The sequence below is a fragment of the Agelaius phoeniceus genome, chromosome 6 (assembly GCF_051311805.1).
Source record: "Agelaius phoeniceus isolate bAgePho1 chromosome 6, bAgePho1.hap1, whole genome shotgun sequence".
NCBI classification, from domain to species: Eukaryota; Metazoa; Chordata; class Aves; order Passeriformes; family Icteridae; genus Agelaius; species Agelaius phoeniceus.
Genome location: NC_135270.1, coordinates 57,726,821 through 57,751,978, shown reverse-complemented (window position 1 = coordinate 57,751,978; position 25,158 = coordinate 57,726,821). Strand labels below are relative to the sequence as shown.

Genomic DNA, 25,158 nt, shown 5'->3' with positions numbered 1-25,158 from the left:
AGAGTAACCTCACCTCCATCCCCCACCCACACTTCATCTTCTCTAAGTTACATGGACAATTTAGCAGTTATACAAATAATACAAAAATACAGCATTTATTTCAAAGTCTGGGAGAAAATTTGTGCTGTCTTTTTCTTTTTCCCTAAGCACAGGTAACAATCACATCTCTTATGTATAAAACAAAGATAAATACTTCATTTTAGCTGACATTGAAATGTATTATTTCCAAATAGCAATTCATTTAATTTAACAAATTAATTGTTAAAAGTTTCACTGTAAATCTTAAAGCCTCTTCAGTCTGACCCCTTAATTAAGGCCAAAAAAACAAGACATATTGAACATTGACATTTTATGTCTAATCTTCCAAAATAGGAAGACAATATTGCCAGCTTCAAAAGCTTCTTCCATAAAGCACTTTGTAGGAAACAGCAACTAAACAAATGCTAAATGAATATGTGATATATCAGGTATAGAGTATATATATGTGTGTGTGTATATATATATATACGTGTATATATATATAAATATATAAATATATATACATATATAAAAATATATATATATCACATATGCACTAACTACTGTTGGGTCAAGCTGGTACCTTCATACTTACAAAATCACCAACAATTAATACACAATTGTTAATATGCAAAGTTCTGCCTCAGACTCAACTACATCTTTGACAGAAGTTATGTGAAAGACTTAACTGCCTTGAATTACGTTTGGGCAATTAAGAAATTCAGTTTTCTAAACTCAATTGATTGCAGGCTGCCTTTAATTTCATTTTTCTTTTAACTGTATTTATGCTCCATAATGAATACTTTGGAAACCCTCCTACTCCAGGATGAGCATCTCCTCTGACAGAAGTAACTTCAGCATTCAAGGAACAGAGAGGTGATTAGAAATTGTGAATGGGGCATGTAATCCAGTTTGGATTTATTTACCCTGTGAATAAAGCACATGTTGGATCCTGGAGATCCAGCCTTCTGGGAGGAGCATTTGTGACTCCATTGCCATTTCAACTGGGCCAACTGTCTGTAACAGCTGCTGGGCTGTGTTCTCTAATTGAGAATATCTCCTTATGTTATCAACCATCCAATCCAGCCCCTTGGGGTTTTGGATAATGTATTTTATCACCTCCTAATCAGATGAGGACACTCAGCCTGCTCATCATCAATCATCTCAGCTGCAGAAATCTTTCCACTGAAAAACCACCTACTCCAAAACTGTGTTTTGGGTGTCAAGTTTGGAACCAAATTCCCATCTGACACACATCATCCATTTAACTATTCCAACACTAAAAGTGAGTTACAGGAGTCCTTCCCAGGGACTTCTAAGGCCACTGGATCAGGAGAGGACAAGAGCAGTGACTCTGAACCAGCCATTTTTGTGCCACCATTTCAATTCAGGAGACAGCTGAAGCTCTACAAAAGATGTAGACTCTGTCAAATTTATCCAGAAAGATATTTTTCAGGGATGTATGTTTAACTTTGTAATTAACTTAGACATTCATGATTAAACAAAGCCCAGGTTGCTTGACACAAGCACCTTGCAAAGTCTGTGTTCTCAAATCCTCTTGATACACTAAGAAGGAAAATTAATAGTGGAGTCACAACTGATAACAGCACTCAGTCTGACATGCAGAGGGACCAATCCTTCCTTTCAAACCACCTGACTCTTGCCATTTCAGACCCTAGATGTTAACACACTGTCAAAATGCTGTCCTCCAGAATGAAAGAAGTGTCTAAGCTGTGTGTCTGCATCCAGCTGAACTTTTCCAGACACAGCAGTGAGACAGATGTTTCCCAAAATTGCCATGAATGCTGTGGGAACAGATCTCTGCACTTCCAGCAAGAACAGGGAGCAAAGTTCTCTTGCACTTAATGAATCCCTGACAAGCCAGGCAGCAGGAAGGATGAAGCTGATAAAGTTGTGTTATACAGGGGTCAAGAGCCAAACATGCAAGAGGATGAAGGGAACACTGTCACCAAAGGAAAAGGAAGGTTAACAGGGGCAGGAAATCATCTGAGTCCAAAACGACTCTACCTAAAACCTCCTAAACCAGGGAAAAGAGTGGAGTCTGTTCTACACTGAAGCAGCAGCAGAATAGCAGAGTTGCATGTTTATAAAATCTGAAAAAGAATAGCTGGTTTCTTGCTAATCTAATTAATCTTTTCTGAAGTTGGAAATTATTGCATAAATTATTTTTTTAAAGTAAAATAAAAAACAAAAACAGCCATTAGTTTCAAGCATCTAAATATACAAAATTCTGCTTAAACCTCAAAATTAAATCCCAGTATACTGGAATGGTAAATCATGCATATCTTTCTCTTTCTGCTAGGGAACAATGTGTTTTTAACTCTAGGCACTTTTTCAATTAGATTTCACTCCATGATTATTTATTTATTTGTTGGTAGCTGTGGGTACACACGCAATGACAACAACAAAAAGAAACTAAATATGCATTTTAAATGTGTTCTAAAACTGAAATACTCTGAGGTTTGAAAATGGGGATCAGTACTGCATCATTTAATAGAAAGCACTGTCTCAGAAAAGGTCAGAGGAAAAAAACAACAACTTTTCACTCAATTTTAATGTTCAGCACACTGTGGCTTTGAAGAATTTATGGGGTGGCCAAGAACCAGAGCTATGAAATGTTGGTAGGATGTGTTGCAAAAGCAGTGAAAGGGTGATTGCACCATATACAAATGTTAAACTGAATTCAAGCTAGTATCTTTATGCTGGACACAAGCAACTACAGCAAAACTTCCATCAAAGTGATCAAATCCTCAGGGGATTTTGCAGCCAGGGCTCACCTGTGTGCAAGAGCAAAATGGTTTTGTGTGGCCACAGCATGGACTGAGCTCCAAGCACCCTCTGGATCCCACAGAATGCTGCAAGCTGGTGGCCAAGCCCCCTGTCCCTGTGAGCAGCCCATCCTTCCTCCCAGAGAGGAGGAGTGGGGCATGTCAGGGGAGTGATTCACCCCAGCCACCTCTGCCAGATGGGGAGGGGATGAATCACCTCCCTCCCCTGCCACTGAGCACACAGGAGCTGAGGGCTATTGCTGGCACTGCTGCTGTGAGGAGAAATCAAACCCACCCCCAGAAACCCAGAGAGATGGATCTGCACGCAACCCAATCTGTGCTGTGCACCAGAGAAACAGAAAATACAGAGCACTGCCTCCCAAGGTGAGACTGATCCTGCTCCAGGGGAGCTTGGGGAATAAATGCTATTAATAACAGGAGGCTGAGAGGCTCTGCAGATGCAGCAGCATGCTCATTTCTTCATTTAACAGCCAATTACTCCACATAATGTGATGCTACACTACCTACGGTTCTGGCAGGGCTTTGCACAAGTCCCCATTGGCTTGAGGAAGGAATTGAATCAGTTCATAAAAAAGTGAACAATCACAAAGTAAACTGGACTGGGGTTCTTGCTCTCCAAAGGGCAAGAGCTGGTAAATGATAAATATTGAACTAGAGATAGGAAAAAGTGAAGACAGGTGGACTATGAGAGGTAGAAGAGTCAGGCACCTGGAATGCCCTTACATCAAAAGGTACAAAAGGTTGCAACTCAAAGAAATGGAAAAACTTGTAAAGCTGAGCATCAGTTATAAATGAGTAAATAATCACCCAGAGGAAGAAAACAAACAGAACTGACAATATATACGAAATAAAAACTGATGAACAGAAAACTACACTTTTGAGAGGAATTAAAGTAAGAAGTGCCAAATGCCAGGTTGAACTACTTTTCATTCCAAAGAATACTAAAACAAATACCCAAAGATCCTTCAAATTCAAAATTGAAAAAAAACAAAACAAAAACAAAACAAACAAACAAAAAAAACCCCACACACAAAAAAACAAAACAAAAACCAAAACAAAACAAAAAAAACTAAAGTGATCAAGCTGCAATGAAGTAAAAATAATCCAGGCTTGGTCTAAAAATTAAATGAATCCGGAGCATTAGTTTCCAAAAATGATGTTGCTATTTCCCATAAAATCTAATGCATCAAGAAGGAAATAAACAAATACATTACCTGAACAAATGTTAAGGGAAAGAGTAATTAGAAACTTTGAGATAAATCAAAATGCAATCAGTGGAGCAGTACGTTAGCTGAGCTCAGGCTAGCTGGGATCTATCCAAGGTTTCCTGATAGCTTTCTCTGGTAACACAAACCATTTTCTAAATATAAGAAATGTAGTATTTCAGTAACATAAGAGGTGAAATTATTATGAAACACAGGGAAAATAGGGACCACCACTGCGATATCAGGGTGACTGAAGAACTTGTGGACAGAGTGGAAAAATGGAAATACTGAAAGGGAAGTCTAGCAGGGGTTACAAGTGGTGACTCCTAGTGATTTTTCTGGCTTCTTAGTGACATAAACATAAATAGTATATGGTCACAGAACCTGCTAACGGCACCTTTGGAACACACTGTCAGGAACAGAGAATAACCTTGTGGGAATAAAGGAAAATATGATAAAGCTTGGCAATATAGAGTCCCAAGGCATCCATTACAGCACAAATTATCAAAAATGTCTACAACTACAAGGGTCTTTAAATGTAGATTACTGACAAAAAGAAATATTTGAGTATATGGGTTAATCCCACATACCCAGCCCACATAACTCAAAGCAATCAGTGAGCTGCACTCACAGAAGAGGCTAATCCAGCTCCAGGACAGATCTGCTGAATGTTTCCACCATGAACAGGAAAAGCCAAACCCCAGTTGCAAAGTGAAGATGAATTCTCCACCTGGAGTAACCTGTAAAGCTCTGCCCTAAAGAAATGTATTTGAATTTCACTTCCTGCAGAGAGAGGCAGCTGGAACAGCCACAAAAATGCTCATAAAATTTCATAAATGAGTTGTCTAGACAAGATCAGTTTGCCTCAACTAAGGAAAGGAAAATAGGGGTGTTTATGCAGGGGAGGGATGACTCTTCTTTCTAAGCACATCAAGGAGACAAACATGAGGGAGGGAAAAGAAATATTTAACCAAGGAGGTTGGCACAGGGAGGAATGTACAGACTACAAATTAAGAGAGATTTATTTAGACATCATGAGGAAAGGTGGATTTTTGACCAGTTTATAGGATGGGTGATACAATGAACCTGCTCACCAATGCTGATGACTCAGAGACTCAAAAGGACCCCATGAGTTTTATATTTTTTTTTCTGCTTTAGCTTTTATCCTTTGAAAAATCAAAGTGAAGCAAATACAGTCTCAAGGGGGGATATATTTCACCCCAGCCTAAACTAGACCACAGAGGAGTTTGCATCTGAGCTATCACAGCAGTGTCACTACATTCAAGGGTGAGAAATGGAAGTTTTAGGGCAGAATGACTCCTCAGACCTACACTGGAGGTGAATCTTAGAACATGAGGAGCCATGCCCCAAATGTGCCTGTACCTCCTTGTGGACAATGCCTGGCCCCGTGTTTCATCAGGTGAATCCCATGCTTAGCACATTTTGAAACCCAGTCCAAATACTTTCCTTAAAGATGCATGGGCAAAATTTTCCTTACCTTTCTCTCACCAGAAGTAAAAAAAACAAAACCAAAAAATCTCTGAAATAAATCACGTGGCTGATTCTGTGAATTCTGTAATTAAAGCATTGAAGCAGTGAAAGAGGCAGGATTTTTGTAAACCTTGGGCAATCTCCACCAAACAGTTGCTCCACGATGTAAGAGGAAACAAAGTGCTTACAGATTTTGGGAATGACTGAAATGGTGAGCCCTGCCAACACCAGCAGGTGAGCCTGCAGGCACACAACCAAAAACTTCTATTCTCTGCAGAGCAGGAGGAGTATCCTGGAGGAGGTAAGGCTCTTTGAAATGCAACCAGCAAATCATTCCCAAAAGAAATTTTCGAGCTTAGCTACTTAAATAGAGCTTAGCTCCAAAATCCCTGGTTATCTCCTTAATTCTGCTTTCCTGGAGTTAATGTTAAAATAAATCTTCTAACTTGTATCAGAAATCTTTATTTCTGGGTAAACAATTAATATAATAAAGCTGCAGAGCTATAGAGCTACATGTCAAAATGAGAAAATGACAAAAAACAAAACAAAACAAAAAACAGCGACATTTCTGATTTATCACCATTTTAAAAGCAGAATTTAGAGTTGTATTCAATTATGTAGATATACACACAGGAGTAAAGGGCTTTCCTTCTGCAGCAGCTATCTAGATCCCAGGTCCAGATACAAGCAGAGCCCAGTTAATACTTGACCCTGCACCACTGGAAGCAATGGGAGTAGTGACTTCAGTGAGCAAAAATTTCAGTCCTTACAGCAAAATGTAAGCAAGCAGCTTTCTTAGTGCATTTTCCAAAAGTACCCCTAAATTTATTGCTTGGGATTTATCTTCTGGTTTTTTACCAGGGGCATGGAGAAACTTTCCTTTTTTTTTTCTCTAACACAAATGTCAATAAGCTGTAACATTACAAATAAAATTCCAGTGAACTGTTTATGGCACAACCATACAGTGCAGCACATGACAAACAGTAAATAACTGAGGTTATAAAGAGAAGGGTGATTGCAAAATATTTCTTCCAGATACAAGGGGGATGTGGCATCTTGAACTACTTATTTGTTAGTGCATGACTGTGACCAAAAAAGAGAAAAAAGACAGCATCATGAAATATTATAATTTTCACTCACGTAGAGAAGGTGGGCAGAGGACAAAATGGGAATTTGTGCTACTCCCATCAGCATCACTTCAGTGAGCATCTGATCAGATGATTTCATTTCCTCATCTCCTTTGTAAGCCTTCCCTTCCTTTGTGAGCAAAAGGGATCACACAGGACTCCAAGCTTCCCCTGAAAGTGCTCCACAAACAATTTCCTCTGCTGGACTCTGTATCAGCTTATACAGCTCTGACTGAAGATTTGATTTAAATGGCTTGTACCCAACATCTGCTTCCCAGATATATATACATCACATTAAAATAAAATAATTTAAAAAAATGAAATAAAAGAAGACCACTGGGACATCTAATTACAGTTCATATGCCAGAACCCACATCAGAGAGGTGAATGAGGCTGTCAGGTCACCCACCACCCCCTGCCCTGGCTCTGGCTCAGCTCCTTCCTTTCACAAGTTGCCTCTCACATCATGGAGACTTTCAGGTGTTTCCACAGGGAAACCTGCAGACATATCCCAGACCTTGTACAGCATTAAAGTAGCTGGTTAATTAATTAAGAAAAAAAAATTAAAAGCTGATTAATTAAACGGTGGCAGAACTTTAATAAAACCTTAGAATAAAAGCCAAATAGATGCAATTCTGCAAGTCAGTGCAATGGGTGATAGAGGTGACTAAGTGAAAGGAGTGAAAATGGTGGAAATTTTACAAAATATATACCTACAGTAGATACATGTATAACTTAATACCATACCCATGCCACTGTATTATTCTACTATGGGTTTTCATTCACTACAACAATGACATCATTCTCCACATTTAATTGTCTTCTGAGTGCTTAACAAGGGGGGAAATGCCAGGTCCCAGGGTTAGTACTTCTGTCATTACTAGCTGGGAATTTGCATTGTAGTTTAACACTGGTTGCAGCCAGGATTTAGTTCTGGGAATTATTTTCTCCATGTCAGCCACCACGATTTAAAAAAGCTAGTTAGCCACAGACTGTACTTCAGAGCTAAAGTCACACTCTTGAAAGACACCAATTTATCTTTACCTTGCATGCATCACTCAGCCTGGTGCCCAAAAACTCTCCTTCAAATACCTCCCACAAAGGGAATGTTTGCAGTACAGCACTGCAGGTGTGAACATGGCTGCACCAGCTTAATCAGCTTTTATTTGCTTTCAATTTACAGACATTGCAATTTTAGTTTCTATTAATTGCAGTGATACAAAGAAGTTCCTGACAGTGCTGAAATAGATCGATAATAGCAATTAAAAGAAAATTACAATTACAAGGAGTCCGTGCTTTATGTGCCCTGCATAGATCACTAAATTTTAAAGGCCACTGGGTCATGTAGTCTTACATTATTAAACAACAGGCACAGAACTTTGGTTTAGGTCATTTGAATTTCTCTGCTTTCATTTCCAGCCACTGGCTTGCAAAAATTAATTTCTGCAGAAAGGATGAACTTTTATACAACTCATCTGAAAACCATCTGGACACCGCCCTGACTTTGTGTCCCTTTCTTCACAGTATGTGATTTGTCATTTCAGGACCATGTTGCTGGCACAGAGGAGATCTAGCTTCTAGGTATTATTTCATGACAAACTCAGAAATTCATGAATCTCAGTTAAAATTCCCAGAAAAAAATCATATTTTTCAAAATAATAAGAGGCTTTCTCAGCTGAGTTTAACCCTTAATTTGTGGAAGAATTTTCCATTTGGCCAAAAGCCTGTCCATCCATCTAGTTAGAGGAATATTTACTCAAAATACTTACTTGCAGAGGCTCAAATGCATGTGAAGAAGAGAGCCAAACACCTGCCCAACATCCTGGTGTCCTGGTATGTCAATCAATGTATTTGGTCCCAAAGGGAGATTTTAGCATAATTTGACCATACCTGATCAGCATCCTTGCATCCTGCAAATTTGCTGACAATTTCATCATAATATAAATTTGATAATTCTGACTTGTACGGAAAAAATCGTTACAAACAATTGTTTGGTAGCCCAGAGAGAGGTTGGATATTTCTCTCTCCAACAGGCAGAACATAAAAAGGCTAAGTCTCAAGGTAACATAATTCTCCAGCTTCAAAAGCAGGGAGTCATGATTTTATAAATTTTATAAACTGGGCCATACAGGAGTGGAAGAGTTGTTACATGCAGGTCATTACTCAGGGAAAAGAAAATTAGAAGCACTACAAGCAACATGGAACTTCAAGACAAAAAATCTAATTTCCAGTCTCTACACACTTCACGTCCTAATACCTACAGGAACCTGATGGGACCAAAATCTTTGGATCCAAACACCATATTCCCCTTTAATCCAAAGTTTAGTGTATTTTTATTATTTTTTTTAACTAAATCTGAAGTTTCAGAGAACCCTTATACTAAAAAAAAAATTTCAGCCACGTTTCAGAGACTCTGAGCACACACACTCTGTTCTGGTTTGTTCCTTGAAAACTGCCTGGATTCCCCAGTATGTACTATGCTGTCCCCTGTCTCACTTATGTAAAGGAAAGTTTTTCTGTATGGTTTTGATTCAGCCAAAACATATTTCAGTGCAGGATATGCTGCCTAATTAGAGAAGATATCATGCATTTTTCTGATTTTCTGGGACTATCATCCTAGCAAGTTTCCTAAATCAAATGTCCCACTAAGGATTCCACTTTCCTCTCCATTAGTTCATTTTTCTCCAGCCTATTTTACCTTATTTTCCTGCCCTTTCAATACCACTTAGGCACTTAATTCCTCATCCATCACATAACTTAGATGTCAACAAGGTGTTTCTTATTATGTTCCCTTTCCCCCTCCCTCTCACACATCCCAATCCTCCTGAACAGACTCCAACAGCCTGGCTCTGTAACTCCAGGCTTGGAAACCAACACCTCTAATTCTGCCTCAAATCATCTTAATCCCCCCCAGGTCTCAATTTGTGTGTCACAATCCTCTCCATCAAATCCTTCTAACAAGGCTCTACATGTAGTCAGCAACAAAAACTTTGATTTGCAGTCATGTTTGCCTCAGGTGGGAACTCCAGCCTTCACCTGAAGTTGTCTGTGAGGGAAATGACACAGTTCCTACCTTGGATGCATTTGAAGGACTAAAACCCTTGGTAAAAATACACACATTTCCTTTTATCAGCCTTTTTTTTTTTTAATCTTTCAATTTATTTCCTTAATTTTGGCATCATAAAAAACACTCTGGTGCTTAAGGCATCTTAGTTCATTTCAAGCACCTGTATCACATAGAGCAGTCTACAGACACAACAGAGAGACAAAATCCCAACCCTCCTTGGCCATATCCTTCTTCATGAATGAGAGATTTGCCCATAGGGAGGAAAAGAAACCCCCCCCAATGGTGCTCCCCCTTCTCATCCAGCTCCTTAACAACTAGCAAAAAAGCATTTGATGCTTTATATGGGACTACAAGGGTCAGATGTAGGAAAAACAAGGGAAATTTGGGAAGTCACCTTTCACTCAGCTGGCATTTAGGGCTGTTCACTCTGATTTGGGTCCATCCCCCACCACCACACCAAGAACTCAAAGAGCACCAGGACCTGCACCCAAGGTCTTTATTGCTAAGCTCATTTTCTGCAACTTTATCTGAAATGCCACAATCATCAACTTTAAGAATTTTATCCAACACCCAGGGCCAAGACAGAGAGCTAAAACCTTTGCTAAAAGAACTCTTCTCTCTCCTGCTTGCCTTATGAAGGAATCACCTTCTTAAGGCAAGCACTATTTTCTAATGAGAAACATTGCTTTTAATCAGAGTATCTCTCCCAAATTATTATGGATTTCCTTATTCTTTACCTATGAGCAGTGTTGGAACACCCTGTTGCTGGGGGGGGCCAAAAAGTTAAATCCCACGCAAGAAGCACCAGTTAAAATAAATGTTAAAAACCAAATGAAGATAAAGAGCATTAATAACTGCAACCACCCAGAACACACCAACCAGCTTGAAAGACTTAAATGTCACAAATGAAGACATATCACAAAAAAAAATAACAAGATCTTCCCTGAAGGACAGGGAAAAGAGAAAATGTGGACCCAGGGAGGAAAGGCTGACTGTTTACATACCTGTTTTCAAAATCACTTAAATTCTTTTCAGACACTAGGGAAAGATGGAGATGGAGGGGAGGGAAATCAAGCAAATATAAACCTGCTGGAGGCTCCAGAGCCATAACACAGCGCTTCATGACAAGGGAATCTTACTGTTGTCTCCTTTATTAAAAAGGAGTTAATGTTTCATTTGTTTGAAAGCAAATGACAGCTGCTCTAGGATCACTGGAGTTCATGATACCTTGCTATGGTTATTACATTTTGATTACAGTTTGTCACTTTAGGTGTGTCTCAATTATAATGCTCTGTGTCAAGATTCTCTTCCCTGTCACAAATATTGCAGATGGTTTATTTCCCATGGATATGTTAGAGAAAGAGGTCAACCTCATCCTTTAAATCTGACCTGCTTGGGCACAGAAATTTTCTGTTTGTTTTACATATTAAAGCACACAAATCTGGAGATAATGCTGCATTCTTTTATAAAAATTGGGTTCCTCTGAGTCTGAAACTGTTTACCTTTAAAAGATGTATTACATCTACACCCTTGCTAATATCACCCTCTTACACAGCCTGACTGTACAACCTGGTTTCAGATGGGCAGCCCTCATAGGATCTTGAATTTAAGCTGCAAGTATTATCACTTCTGTCATATTTGCTATAAATAAAATGGAACAATGTCAAAAGATGCTACTCAACATGCAGAGGCAGGGATGAAATTTTAAAGGAGCTCTACAAAATTTGCAGCAAAGCCTGCATTACAAAAAAGAATGTAGGTTTTATATAGTGAGGATATATAAGTGCCGAATTGAGAATTAAAAAACAAACAAACAAACAACCCCACTAAACGGTGTTCTAAGAAAAAACTGCTAAAATGTTCAAAAATGAACAGAGGATTTTTCATCTGTTTATGGCCCTGAAGATAAAATTCTCTAGAGAAAAATTAAAACAAGTCCTAAAGCCATTACAGCTCCATTTTAATAATGAATTTCTGTACACTGACTCGTGCATGCATTATTTGTTGTAGTTATTGCTTGTTTTCTGTATTAGCTTAGGCCAAAAGCTCAACTGCATAAATGTTATCACTCTTAGCAGTTAAAAAGCTTTCATTCAGCATCCATCTACGATATTTATGTTCTCTCTCCTCAAACAGTTTCTCAAATTTTAGCTGTAGTTGAATAATTGTACCCAAAAAATGGAAATAAATCTCCCTCTCAATCAAACATTTAAAATGGCATTAAAAAATTACAGCCTGGTTCTAAAGGTAGTCCTAGGGCAAGATTTAAAAAAATGCTTATTCAGAGCCATTCCCTGCTTTTATATAAGTGGCAGATTTGTCACCAGCTTCAGCCAGAGCAAATACAGAACTGTAATCAAAGCCTGCAATGGGTTAGATCTGCCCAAAGACCAAGCTGAAAAGGAAGGCTGAGACAGGGACATCCCAACTGGCCCAGCCCACTCTGACATGAATTTGCACCAATGCTTTTGGATGACACTCAAGCCATTCTAAAACCCCCATCTCTAAAATAAAAATCCACACATGGTGCTGGAACCCTCAGACCCCTCTTCACCAACACAGGAATGTCTTCCTGGTTAATCCCAGCAGCTCAAGGACACCCCCTTGTATTTGCACAGAACATGAGCTGCCTCACTGGGTGATGCCTCAGGTTTTAGCTTTTATATTTTTCAGATTCTGTACTGCTTTAGTGTGCAGTTCTGAGCTTCTTATTAAGGGATGGTGAGCTCTCTTCACAGAGTACGGAGACAAAACAATTCCTTCTCTAGCTGGGGACCAAGGACAAATGATCCAAATCTCAGGCCCAAGAGCACAAACAACGTGGGCTTGAAGAGAGAAAAACAAGGATGGGAATTCACGGGCTGGAGCTGTAATTGGACAATTAACTCCAATATGCAAATGGAGCAGAATTTATAAAAGTGAGAGACTCCATGACCAGTTGTCCATTTTGTGACCATTTTGGGTTCATTTTGGGTGTAGCCCTGGTTGGGCTGTTGTGCTGCCCAAGATGGATCCACTGAGGCCTTTTAATAAATCCCTACTTTATTCTTTAACTCTGTCTAGTCTCTAGGTCAGCCTTCACAAGGCATCAGGGAAGAAGCTTCTAAACGAATCCTTAATTAAAACAACCCTTTTGAGACAGACTACAGCCACTCACCTCATCCACATTCTCAAAGGCATTGATGATGTCATATGGTAAACAGGACAGAAGATCAATCACAAACCACGTCTTCAGGTAGTTCATCCTTATGAGCTTGGGATCAGATATAACCTCTCCCCCAGGGCCAACAAAGGTGGTGTGAAAGTTCAAAACAATGTCCACCAGAAAAATAACATCCACGACACTGTCCAGCACCAGCCAGGCAATGTTGTTCTGCTTTGTCTTGAAGGACACGTTATATGGAACCATGATTGCTGTGTAGAAGGTTAGAATTAAGATGACCCAGTCCCAGGTGGTCTTAAAAGCACAATAGTGGAGTATAATGTGTGGTGGAGTCTTTGGAGCTTCTTGCTTGTACTGAGGAAGAATATCAGATCCCAGCTGGAGAACCTGTAAGAGGCAGAGAGGAAAATGTTACAGTTTTTAGTGAATAGGATGCAGAGAGGGGTCTTACAGATTTCTGTGAGGAGCAGCAGAGATGGGACTGTATTCGTTGGACATTGCAAGGCAACCCACAGTTTCTAAATAATCTGATTTATTTAGGACATGTAGAGGCAGCTATAACTCAATGAATGGGAGCAGCATGGCATCTGAGGATATTCCTGTAAAAAGGAAGGTCTTTGCAGATGGACTGAGGGGAAACAGCAAGGGAAGAGAGGCTCCATACAGAGGTTTTGGGTACTGCCACACCAGCAGATGGTTTGCAGTTATGAACATAGAATCATAGAATGGTTTAGGTAGGAAGGGACCTAAAAGATGATCTATCTCCAACCCTCCTGCCATGGGCAGGGAATCTTCCACTACATCAGGTTGTTCCAAGCCCTATACAGCCTGGCCTTGAACATTTTCAGGGATGGGGCAGCCACAGCTTCTCTGGCAACCTGCTCCTGTGCCTCACCAGCCTCACAGAAAGGAGTTTCTTCCTAACAGGTAATCTAAACATGAACACTCATTCAGATTTGTAATAGTTACAAGACTAATTCTTTGTGCCTGACCTCTTTTTTAAATCACCGCTGAGCTAGAGCAACACCCTATCAAAGGTGACCCCAGCCTTGCTGGCTGATCCCTAAAATGAGGCATCATGTGCACAACCTCTGCCTAAAACCCTGACAATATCACACTTCCTTCATATTTTCTTCAAAAAGTTGTTGCTCCCACAGCTCAATATCACTAGTGGGTTCTCCTTTATTTCCTGTAATTACTTCTCATTTTTTCTGCATAGGACTATAATCTCCTGCATGCTCACTGCTGTAAAATAGTGGAACTGGAAACACTGCAAAAACCAAGCCAAATTCACTTAAGGCATTCCCAGCTAATCTAATTACCTCTTATCTCAGTCCAGCACAAGAGACAAAAGCACAAAGGAACGCACACATGGCAATTTATTGCATTGACAACTGAAAGATCCATTTGGGGATCCATCTGGGGATATGAAGTCTGTATGGGATAAAATAAGTAATTACAACAACTTTAAAACTCATTTCAGCCCTACACCTGCCCCATACTGGGTGATGTACCATATTTTCAGGATTGAAAACAGCAGCCTCAGATGTATCAAGTTGATGAAACACAGGATCTTTTCGTCAATGGAGAGGAGTAAATGGCTCTGAATAAACTGTATAATAACTAAGAATATGAACTCAAGCACCACAAATTGGGATTCTCCATTAATTCCTTGCAGTCTTGCCTTTTAGATGCTTTTAAGAGAAAGCTTTTGCTGAGATCAGACAGTAAAAGTCTGGCTCTGCTGAAAATCTGTTCTCCAGGAAACACCAAGGGACAACTACAGCAGCCTCCCTCATTCTGTGATGGGGGATGTGGCTTCCCAAGATGTCAAATCTGGGCCAATGTCAGGCTGAAGGGATGCAAACCTGCTCCTGCCTACCTGGTCCCACCCTCCCTCAGTCCATATTTAGCAATCAGGATCTGTAGGGAAAGTCAGCAGAGCTGACACAATGAAAAACTAACTTGTTACATTAATTAGCCATTTCTTTTCTACGGGGTCAGCAGAATTGCACAGATTTATCCCATGGCCAGAAAAGCACTGCACCCACCACACAGGCAGCAGTGAGAGAGCAGCAGAGACCTCCAGGAGCCCGTGGCTGCTCCCTTTGCCAACAGCCTCATGTCACACCAGCCCCAGTGTAACCCAGAGCCCTCTGTGGAGTGGTGTGGTCCCAATGGCACTTGCCAGAGACAAGCACAGATGCCAAACCCCTGGTGAGACCTATAAAACATCAAACTCCAGGTGTCCCTCTCCCAGTGCCCAGGACAGACTCACTGTCAGCACTTCTACACTCCTATAACCACTGCAGCACACTGAACCTTTTGGTGGATCCATGGGGTTTTCCCTGGAATTAAAGCAGCAATCAACACAGTCATTTTCTCACAGCAGCCTTGTGAAAATTTCTTTCAAAGTGAAAATTTCCACCTGCACTTAACACACCATTTTGGCTTTGCCTCGTAATTTGGTTGTTATCTCCAGATATCTCTTTGGACACATCAGTGCCTAACACTTTGCTGATAAATCAGCACTGGGACTTCTTTCCCTGGTTTCTTCAGGCCTGTTTGTTCCTTGCCTTGTTCACTGGGGCAGGAGCTGGAAATGTCCTCACTAGAGCTGGAAAAATAAACTACTTAGGGCTCAAGCAGAATGTGATTAGCATATGCTTGATAGTTCCCTGTGCCTCTGGTGGTGGAGTGCTTGGGAGCTCCCACGATACTGTAAAAGCATAATTATTATTCTTAACATAATCTCATGCTGAGTTTGACATGGTGAGTGGGTGGCAAGTGGCTGTGGAGACCACTGAACTATAATGATTATTTCTTTCATGCTGCATGGATTTTTAATCACCAAAGAATACACAATATCTTGTTAGTCAGCTGCATTCACCACAGACTGTCTGAATTATTCCTGTGTACAGCTAATAAAAATGACTGGTAACTGTTAAGTCTGATAAGGTGAGCAGCACATTCTGCAAAGGATGAGCCATGGAAGTAATGCTCCTCCTCAGAAACAGAAATATGGAAAATGGGGCCTGTACAGCACTGGTGAACCCCCCTCAGTCTGCCTTCCTCACAGCACTTTGCTCACAAAGCACTTTCCAGCCATAAACTACTTTTAAGAGAGGAGTTTGCACACTCTGGAAGCAGTACTACTCCTGAGTACAACCTCATCCCAGCTATTCCTGAGCACACCTACTCCCCTACCTGAGGTTTTGCTGCTGCCTGATCTAAATCTCCCTTGCCATTTTTTTTTTCCTCTAGCTATAGTGGTCCTAGTCAACAATTTCCAAGAATGGCTGTAACAGGATTTACAGGACACTGAAACATCATGATTTTGAAAAGCATGAGGTGACAGTAGTCCAGCATTTAGCCAAGCTATTGGGGTCATTCATGGGAAAATGCCACACTGCCAACACCTGAAAACTGTGGGTTTTCATTACGATAATTTGAGATTTTTATTATCAAAGTTCTCTAAAACCAGAAAGGTAATGAAACCAAAAAACCAAACATTTAAAGCTGCTATCAGTTCTACAGGATAAGTTCTCTGGCAAAAGGGCTGTCTTTTTCAGTAGCTCATATACTTTGACCCTGTATTTTTGACCAATTTATTTTTCATTACCAGTGGACATGAAGATGAAGGCAGTACCTCTGTTTCATAAGTCAACCTGAAGGTATTCACTTGTTGCACCACCTGCACTGTTAAGGAGACATTTGCAACCTGCCAAAGAGTTCATTTCATCAGTTCTGATGATAAAAGCGATGAGGGAAATATTGGAGGAATGGCTTTGTGGGAAAGTCAAGATCAGGGTATATATACAGTCCATGGGGACCCAGACTGGGATGATTCCAAAGAGGTTTCTCAAACAATCCCATTTTTCTGGGAGAGGGATTCAAGGACATCAATCCTGGTTCCATGTTCCAGCACAGCAAAGAAGCACACTGTGCACCCCAAATTAAGGAACACCCAGGAAGCTGAGGACTGTGTGCACAGAAAGAGTGTCATTTAAGTAAAAGTGTTTTTATGACCTGTCCTAAACACATGAGCTTGCCACATGGTGCTGCTTTACGATGAGTAGAGGCAAGGCTGAAAAAATCAGTCAGGAATATTTTCCTCTAAGAACATCCTTTGCCAATAGGAATCAGGGTGGGTTTTCTTCCCCCCACCTCCTCAGGAAGGGAGCAGGCTGGTGTCCACCCCACTGTGCTGGTTCAGGGCAAATTTAGGAGAGAACCCCCCAAGGGGCTCCTCTAGGAAAGCAGATTCAATCGGCCCCTCCCCACAGCTGGTCCGGGAGAAAAATACCTCCTTGGAGAAAAGTGGAAAAAAACCTGTTTATTAAACAATAAAACCTAAACAATATTAAACAATAAAACCCCTTGCTGCTCCAAAAGAGGTGACAAACTGAGAAAGTCCCTCCCCAGGGTGCAGTTCGGCTCACTCAGTCTTTTATCAGTCCCTCCAGGGCTGGAAATGCTGCGGCCCAGGCCTGGCCTAGTGGGCCTCAGGTGGAGCTGCCAGTGCTCTGCTGGCTGTTCAGGCCAGAGCAGGTTTGAACAGGCCCAAAGAAAAGGGAAAAAACCCACAGTCCAGGGAACTTCTTTGCCTCAGCTAGCTAAACTAACTAAAACAAAGGAGAAAGGAGAGCTCTGTCCCACTGTCTGTCCATCCACAGACAACACAGTCCAGGAGCAGGAATGTGGAGGAGTGAGTGCAGTGTCTGAAAACAAACTGCAGCTTCTCCTCTCCCCCCTTCACTCTCTGGAACAAGTCTTAAAGGTGCAAATCTTATTATTCAGCATCAACAGGACAAGATGATGGGGGATAAAAGCATCATAGAGTCAGCCCAGGACAGGCACTTACTTCGGCCAAGCGGGAGTGCTTGTGCACCACCTCAGCCTTGTTCATGGGCGTCAGCTGCTGCAACACGCTGCGGCTGTTGGTCAGCGCCCGCGTCAGCCGGGCAAACTTGGTCCAGCCTGCAGGAAAAGAAGGGAACCGGGTCAGAAATCACATCAGAACTACTCAGGCATCATCCAGTGCTAGTAAAGATCCTTTCTGCTCAGCGATGTTCAGTCTCAGACATGAATGGTTTCTCTAAATTGCCGCACAGAGCAGCTTCAGGCTCCGGGCTTAAAGAGCTTGTAAAAGAGAAAAAATGCTGCTCCTTCAAGGCAGCACAGGTAAATGTGAAAGGAATCAAAACATTCTTTCTTCTGCCTTCTGGAGACATTGTGTTAGAGGGGTGACATCCCATTTTCAGCCTTCTGGGGACATTCTCTGCTGCTGAAATTTAATTCTAAGCCACTGAAGTTCAGGCAGAAGCTTCCCAAGCCTGCAAATCCTGCTGAAGGAAAATCCTTCCCAGCTACAGAAAGGCTCCTGCAGATTCAGGACCACTGGAGCAGCCCCAGAAGTCTGATCCTTAAGTCTTTACCGGTTTTTGCCCCAGCTAGACTTCAGGGACAAAAATAAACTGGAAAAAAATTAAAAAGACTGTACCAGCAGCAATGCTTCAAACTAAAAAAAAAAAAAAAAATCATTAAGCATTTGAATTCAGATAAAGAACTTGATTTCAAATGGCATTAAGAAATACCAAATTTAGCTATTATACTAATGATAAACATCTGCTTTAATTGTAGCCTGGGACCCACACAGTGAGCTGCCCCTGAGGAACATTTTCCTGCAGCACCTGGCAAGGAGCAGTTTGTTACTGACAGCAGCACCAGCCCAGGGACATGTCAGCAAGTCATTCCTGCTGGAAAAACACCCCAGTGTTTGTGATGATGTGGATGCATCAGTTGATGGGGCAGATGGGTGCAGCAAAGAAAACACCAGGATTTTCAGCAGCATAGCACCTCAGTATTAAGCAGGAAAATTGAAAATCCAAGTATCTTTAGGAAGGAAATATATTCCCAAGGACATGGAAGGAGATGCTGAACATTCAGTTTAGCCAGGTATAACATCATTGTTTTATCAGAGAGTTGTGGATAAAATATCAAACAAGTTACAGACAGGAAAGGGGTTCAGGAGAAGGTTTAACTTTTGTTTAATTTGAGTACTGAGTAGGTGAACATTAGGAAAAAATATTCATATTTGAGAAAGGAAACATAGCATTTCTACATTAGAATCATCATAGAATCACAGCATGGCTTGGGTTGGAAGGGACCTTAAAGACCATCTCATTCCAGCCTCCTGCCATGGACAGGGACATCTTCCACCACACCAGGTTCCTCCAAGCCCCATCCAACCTGGCCCTGAACACTCCCAGGGATGGGGCACCCACAGCTGCTCTGGGCAACCTGTGCCAGTGCTAGGCTTATTTTTAAATGCTTTATATTTTAAATGCTTTAAATTCCAAGTCAGGGACTTGGAATGTTAAGGGAAGCCCTGAGGGAGACGAAATATCAAGCAGGGAAGAGAAAAGACAGCAAAACTTCAAGAAAAGATGATGTACAAACTTGGCTTTGCCATTTACCACATACATATCGCATTCACATAAATGTAAATCCATTGTTCATCATTTCACAATCAGAACAGCTTAAAATACCATGACACGCCACCAGCACTGCACAAACATTTGTGTCTGGCTATTTATACATGACCTCAAAAATGCACATAAAAAATTCACTGGGAAAAGGTAAAAAATAGAAGCATTTTATTAACTTTTCAAATGTAAACTTTAAATGTGAGGTTTGGATATGTCTCATGCTTCTGGAGCTTACAGGGATATTCAATTAGGAATATGCACTTTCTCTATTTAACAAGGTCAAAGCAGAATACAGTGATCTGTGAACTATTAATTTCTATTAAAAAAGTCCTTGCACTTTTCCTTGTCCTAATTGTCTCTAAAACTGCAGAAGCTTTAAGACAGAAGTCAGAACTGTTCTTTATTTTTCTAAACCAGCAATTTCAAGTGAGCCTGGTAACAGCATTGTGACAGCTCTGCCCCAGCATTTCTAGTAATTGCTGGAGGCCACATTGCATGCAGGTGATTTATTTTGGGTCACTGCACACACAGAGCAAGAACCAGGGAAAAAGAACAGCTCTCCTCCAGGAAAGTGTTCATTCACTTCCAGTCCTGGGCAGGTACTCACAGGTACCAGCATGTACTCAGTCATGGTCCTCTTCCCCTGGAAAAATATTTCCCTGTGCTCCAGAAGGACAAATATGGGCCAGTCCCCAACCTATGTCATCCTGCCTCACAGCTAGTACAAGAGTGATGGAAAAGTGCTCAGCAAAAACAAAACCACCACAGACAAACTGCTGGGTGCAGCCCAAGTCACTCTCATTTGTCACATCCCAGTGTTGTCACTACTCCAGCTCCTGACAGGGCCATGGGGATGTCCAGCAGGGAGAAGTGAAAAGCCCTGTACCTAAGGAGGTACAACCCCATGGACAATATCTGCTGGGAAGTGGTTTGGCAGAAAATGGTGTGGGAATTCCCAGAGGACTGAGCTGAATGTGTCCATGGTGGAAATCCTTGGCTGAGTGAGACACAGAACTGCCAGCAGGTCCAGGAGGGTGATCCCTCCCATCTCCTCCTCATGCTCAGGCCAGTTCCTGCAGTGAGGAGGATTTGGAGAAGAGTCAGAGGCTGGCAATGACAGGAGATGCTTCATACACTCTCTAGAAACCCTCTGTCATGGTGCTTTGCAGGCTGAGAGATCCCTCTCATAAAAATATAGGGTTTAAAATACCTCTCTTATAAAAGCAGAACTGGTAAGAAATCCCTTGTCACTGTTCTAGGTAAGAAAAGCATCTGTCCTGCAATAACCATAAATGCAGAATTCCTGGGGGAGTTAGGGAAGATGGAAAAATAAGCTGCACACCAGACAACAGCAACCCTTTTGCTGTAAAAATAAGAAGAAAGGAAAAACTATGATTTTTTTCAATCCTTCTTTACCACCACATGAAATCATCAATGTCATGTGAAAGAAAGAAGCCATATTTTAGCATTCCAGGTTACTCCTCTGCTCATCTGCTGTGACCTCTTCTTTTCACAGGACAAACCATTTCATCGTGTCCTTTCTCCACCAAGACCAAAGCTTTGCTTTGTGCCAGAGCAGACCTTCTGCAAAATCCTCCTAGCCTCATTTAGAGAGTTCACATTTTCACATTTCTTTCAGCCCTGTGAAGCCCATGATTCTGGACACTGGAAGCACAGAATACACTAACATGACTTTTTTCTCCAATTCAGCACCAAGTCCAGCATTATTTTACCTGCTCCAATCTACCCATCTGCAATAGTGTGAAAAAAAGTACCAAGTTCTTTTGTTTCCTATTTACAACCCAAGAGAAATAAAAACACAGCAACAGAAAGATGCTGGGTTATGAGTGGGAAGGTGAAAATGCACACAGGCTGCCTTGTGTCTGAAATAATCTGCACAGGGTACATTTCTCTCTTTCTTGACCTTGTTGTAGACTAGACAAGTTCAGAATTATATTTGAAACCAATGTGTATGTTTAAATAGACCAGGGAAAATTTGCATAGCTGCCTACTGCTGTCAATGTTTCTTCAAAAGATTCTCTCCTTTCTTTTCCTCTTTAGACAGACACTTGAAAAGAATGATAATTTTATCTCAACTATTAGTGACCGTCTGTCCTCACAGATATTTTCAGACTGGAAGGAGTAAAGGAGATGCACAAATAGCAGGTGCAAGAGGGGCAAAAACAAAAATGTACTTATGAGAAAATGCAACACTTTTGATGCTTTCTTCAGCTCAGCTGGATTGCATCTTTCTTCCACAGCACTGCCTGAAAAAAGCACCCTGAACTTGCACCACTGCACTCAGATTCTTGGGAATAAAAGCATCATCATCAGGTCACACACCAGATCAGGCCAGCAGCTGCTTCTCCTTACAAGCAGTTAAACTGGGTGTTTCACACAGAGACCACCTCAAATGGAAAATTCTGGAGTAGCTTATAAATAAAATTATTGTTTCCCCTGGTTCTCTTTAATTACTTTCTTATCCAGGGACAAAATAAGAAGCGTTTGTTCCCTGCTTTAAAAAAAAACCCTCGTGATCTGCATTCACTCTCAGGATCCAAAACAATGATCTCTTAAACAGAAACCTAGCAAAATATTTGCCTGTTTCTATCCATAATTCAAAGTAAAATTACTGCATTCTCAGTAAACTGGAGGTTTAACAGTTACAAGAACAGGACATGAAGAAGGCAAGCATGCTGATAGACATGGGCTAAACTACTCTCTGCCTTGGCCCAGCTGTAATGCTGCCCTCCCAAGCAGGAAACTTCCTTCTTCCTCCATGCATTTTAGACACAATTAAATATTTTACATCCACTATTCTCCATGCCTCTTGCCCTAAACCACACTGCCAATTTGACAGCCCTCTGACTGTGGGTCTAACTGAGACAGAGATGACTTTGTGATGTCCTTCACACAACAGCTGAGCCAGAGGTTTCTCTGAAGAGAAATAAAAACAGGAATACCAAATTAATTTTTAAAAAAGGTATTTTTTCTAAACCTTAGATGCTGTGACACTGGTTGAAGCTGTTGATGTTGTGACAGGATTCCTGGGGGAGTGCAGGAGCACAGGGGGGAGGTAGGGAATAGTCAGGTGAAGCAGTCAGAGCACCCAAACACCTCCACAGAGGAGGAAAAGCTTTCCAGAAGGGTCTGATGAATTCAGTGGTTTATGAATGTATAGATTCTTACACCCCTATAGAAACTACATGGCTCCTGAGGGGGAAATGGTATTTCAAGGTTAGAAGTTGATCCTTTTATCCCTCCACCACCAGGAAGTCCAAAATATCCCACTCACAGCACATGCCTTTCCATCAGCTCCCCCTCCAAAAAAATTATTATGCCCACACATCTCTCTCCCTGGGATCCCAAATCCATCCTTCTGTTTTACACTGGACAGCTGGGATGGGCACATCTGTGCAGCATCTCTGGGATGGGCACAGCTCTGGGGCAGCTGCTCTGCACAAGCCTCCCCTCTACAGCCGCACTCGCTGCTTTCTCTGTGTGCAAAATCCTTTCCAGACTCATTTAGAGGCTTCACATTTTCACATTTCTGCCAGCTGCACCCTTGCACTGCCACAGGGACCTCTCTGTGCCCTTCTGGTCACCAGCCTGCTCCCCAACAACACACCCTGCAGATGGGTCCAGCACACAAACATCCCCAGCAGCTCCAACACTGCTCCTCATCCCTGCTGCCTTCCCTGGGCAGGGAGAAACATCAGCCAGCTCCAAGACATTGATGCAGTGTATGGCAGAGCATAAAAAAAACCCAAAAAACAGAGTAAAATCTGTCCAAAGAAAGTGCAGCAAGGGAGGCTTCCCCAAGCAGAAGTGATGCTGGAATAGATGAGACAGAATCATTCAATCATTTAGGTTGGAAAAGACATCTGAGACTCTTCCCTGAAGGTTATGTGGAGAAAAAACCTTGGAATCAGAAGGATTTCCAAGCTCACAAAGCTCACAAAACAGAAAATATTTTCAAATATAACTAAATGCAAGTGATAAAACCTTTAGAACTCTCACCATCATTTAATTAGGAGTTGAAAATTTGCAGTCTCTCTGACTGGGTTTGTGCACAGTTTCAAATGCAGATCTAACCACCCAGCTAGCAGCCACACTGAAAAAAAAATACTTAGTTCATAAACTACATTATGTTATTTTAAAGCTAAATTCATACATCAGAGTTTATGAAGAGTTTAAAATCTCAAGGTGAAATGTTAATGTCCTTTATGGTGCACTTGCTCTGAAAAACCTCGACATGACTAGCTGCCCCTAATAAAGCATTAATGCAACTCTACTGGGTTGCAATTAACCTTTTTGTCAGGGTTTGTCTGGTCTTAAATAATAATGACTTTTAAATCAGTATAACAGGGAACTATCCCCTACCTTAGATTACAGGGAATACACTTGGGTTAAGAATTATATTCAGTGTAAAAAAACAATTGCAGAGGGCAATTCCAGCAGTGCTTGTGTTGATTCCTGCCTCCAGGAGCACAGGGAACAGATCCCAGCCATGGGAAGATTGTTCTGATGTAATTGAGAAGCACAAAGCAGTTAACATGCAGAATGCTTAAATAATACATAATTTATGACTTACCCACAAGAGCAAAGAGCTAGCACTGCTCAGAGTTAGGAAGTGTGGAATTCAATTGGTAACACAGATCATCCTTTGGCATAAATAGTTAGCATGTATAAATCCTAAATATTTCTAGGCTCTCAAGCAGTAAAGTCATGACAATGGCTGGCTGTTTGCTCTTTACTGCAGGCAAAGCATGTCTGAAAGAGTTCACTGTCTCTCTGAAAAACTTGATAATCCCAGTATTGGGTTTTTAGAGACACAGGGGAATAAACAAGATTTCTGAATAAACAGCTTAATAGTCAAACAATGTTCAATCATTCCCATGGTGCAGTAAAAATATCTCTGGACTTAGAGCCTATTAAAATGAAATTCAAAATATTGGGATAAATTTCTGGAATTAAAACTCTGTGTGTTCCACTGTCTGAAAATGCATTGCACTCCTGGGATAATTTTTACATCCAACCTCCCTTCTTGCTCAGTGTTGTCTTCCCAGTTACCATCCACCCACTGCAACTGCTGGGGAGCTCAGTATGGATGAAGAATGATTGGGTAATCTTGGGCATATCATTTTACCTCTCTGAGCTTCAGCTTCTCCTCCTTAAAATGAAGATAATGCTAATTATCTAATTTGCAAGCCATTTTGAGATCTACTTATAAGGAGAGCTAAGATTTATATAACTCTAGACTACACTAGGCATACATTTTAAAATTACAAAATATTTTTTAATTTCATTCTCAAATAGCCTTAAATGTACAGTGCCCAATTTCTTACATTTCACTTTTCTGCAAATAAGGCTAAAATTTATACACAAACACAAGGCCACTGGGGTATTAGTTTCCATAAGTGTAGAAAAACAGGTGCAATTTTGGGGAAGAGGAAGGGTGAAAAATACTAATTAGTGTAAGTATCAGTTAACTGGCTTTTACTAGTTGGTCAGATAGCAAAGTGCTCATCCCATCACATCATCTCATTCTGGCTCTGCATTTGAATCACCCCAGAGACACAGAGTGGCCAAAGCCTCTTGCACAGCAATCTTCACCAAACTGACCCTTGTGTGACACTCTCAACAAGATATTGAGACCACACAGTTCAGTAAATTACAGGTTAAATGGGTGAAAAATTTATTACTTGGCAAGCATCAAACAAGGAGCAGTGGGAAATAGTAAAAATTTATTACTGGGATCCTTCTGGACACCAGTGGCCAGGCAT

General features: G+C 41.1%; 1 protein-coding gene across 1 annotated transcript in view; it reads right to left on the bottom strand.

Moving 5' to 3' along the window:
- KCNH5 (potassium voltage-gated channel subfamily H member 5) overlaps nt 1-25,158 on the bottom strand; it is a 162,638-nt gene that overhangs the window by 105,500 nt on the left and 31,980 nt on the right. The window contains exons 5-6 of the mRNA XM_054635039.2: nt 17,746-17,861; nt 12,876-13,268 (exon numbers count right to left, since the gene is read on the bottom strand). Coding sequence (XP_054491014.1) covers nt 12,876-13,268; nt 17,746-17,861 — 509 coding nt within the window. The remainder of the gene's footprint in view (nt 1-12,875; nt 13,269-17,745; nt 17,862-25,158) is intronic.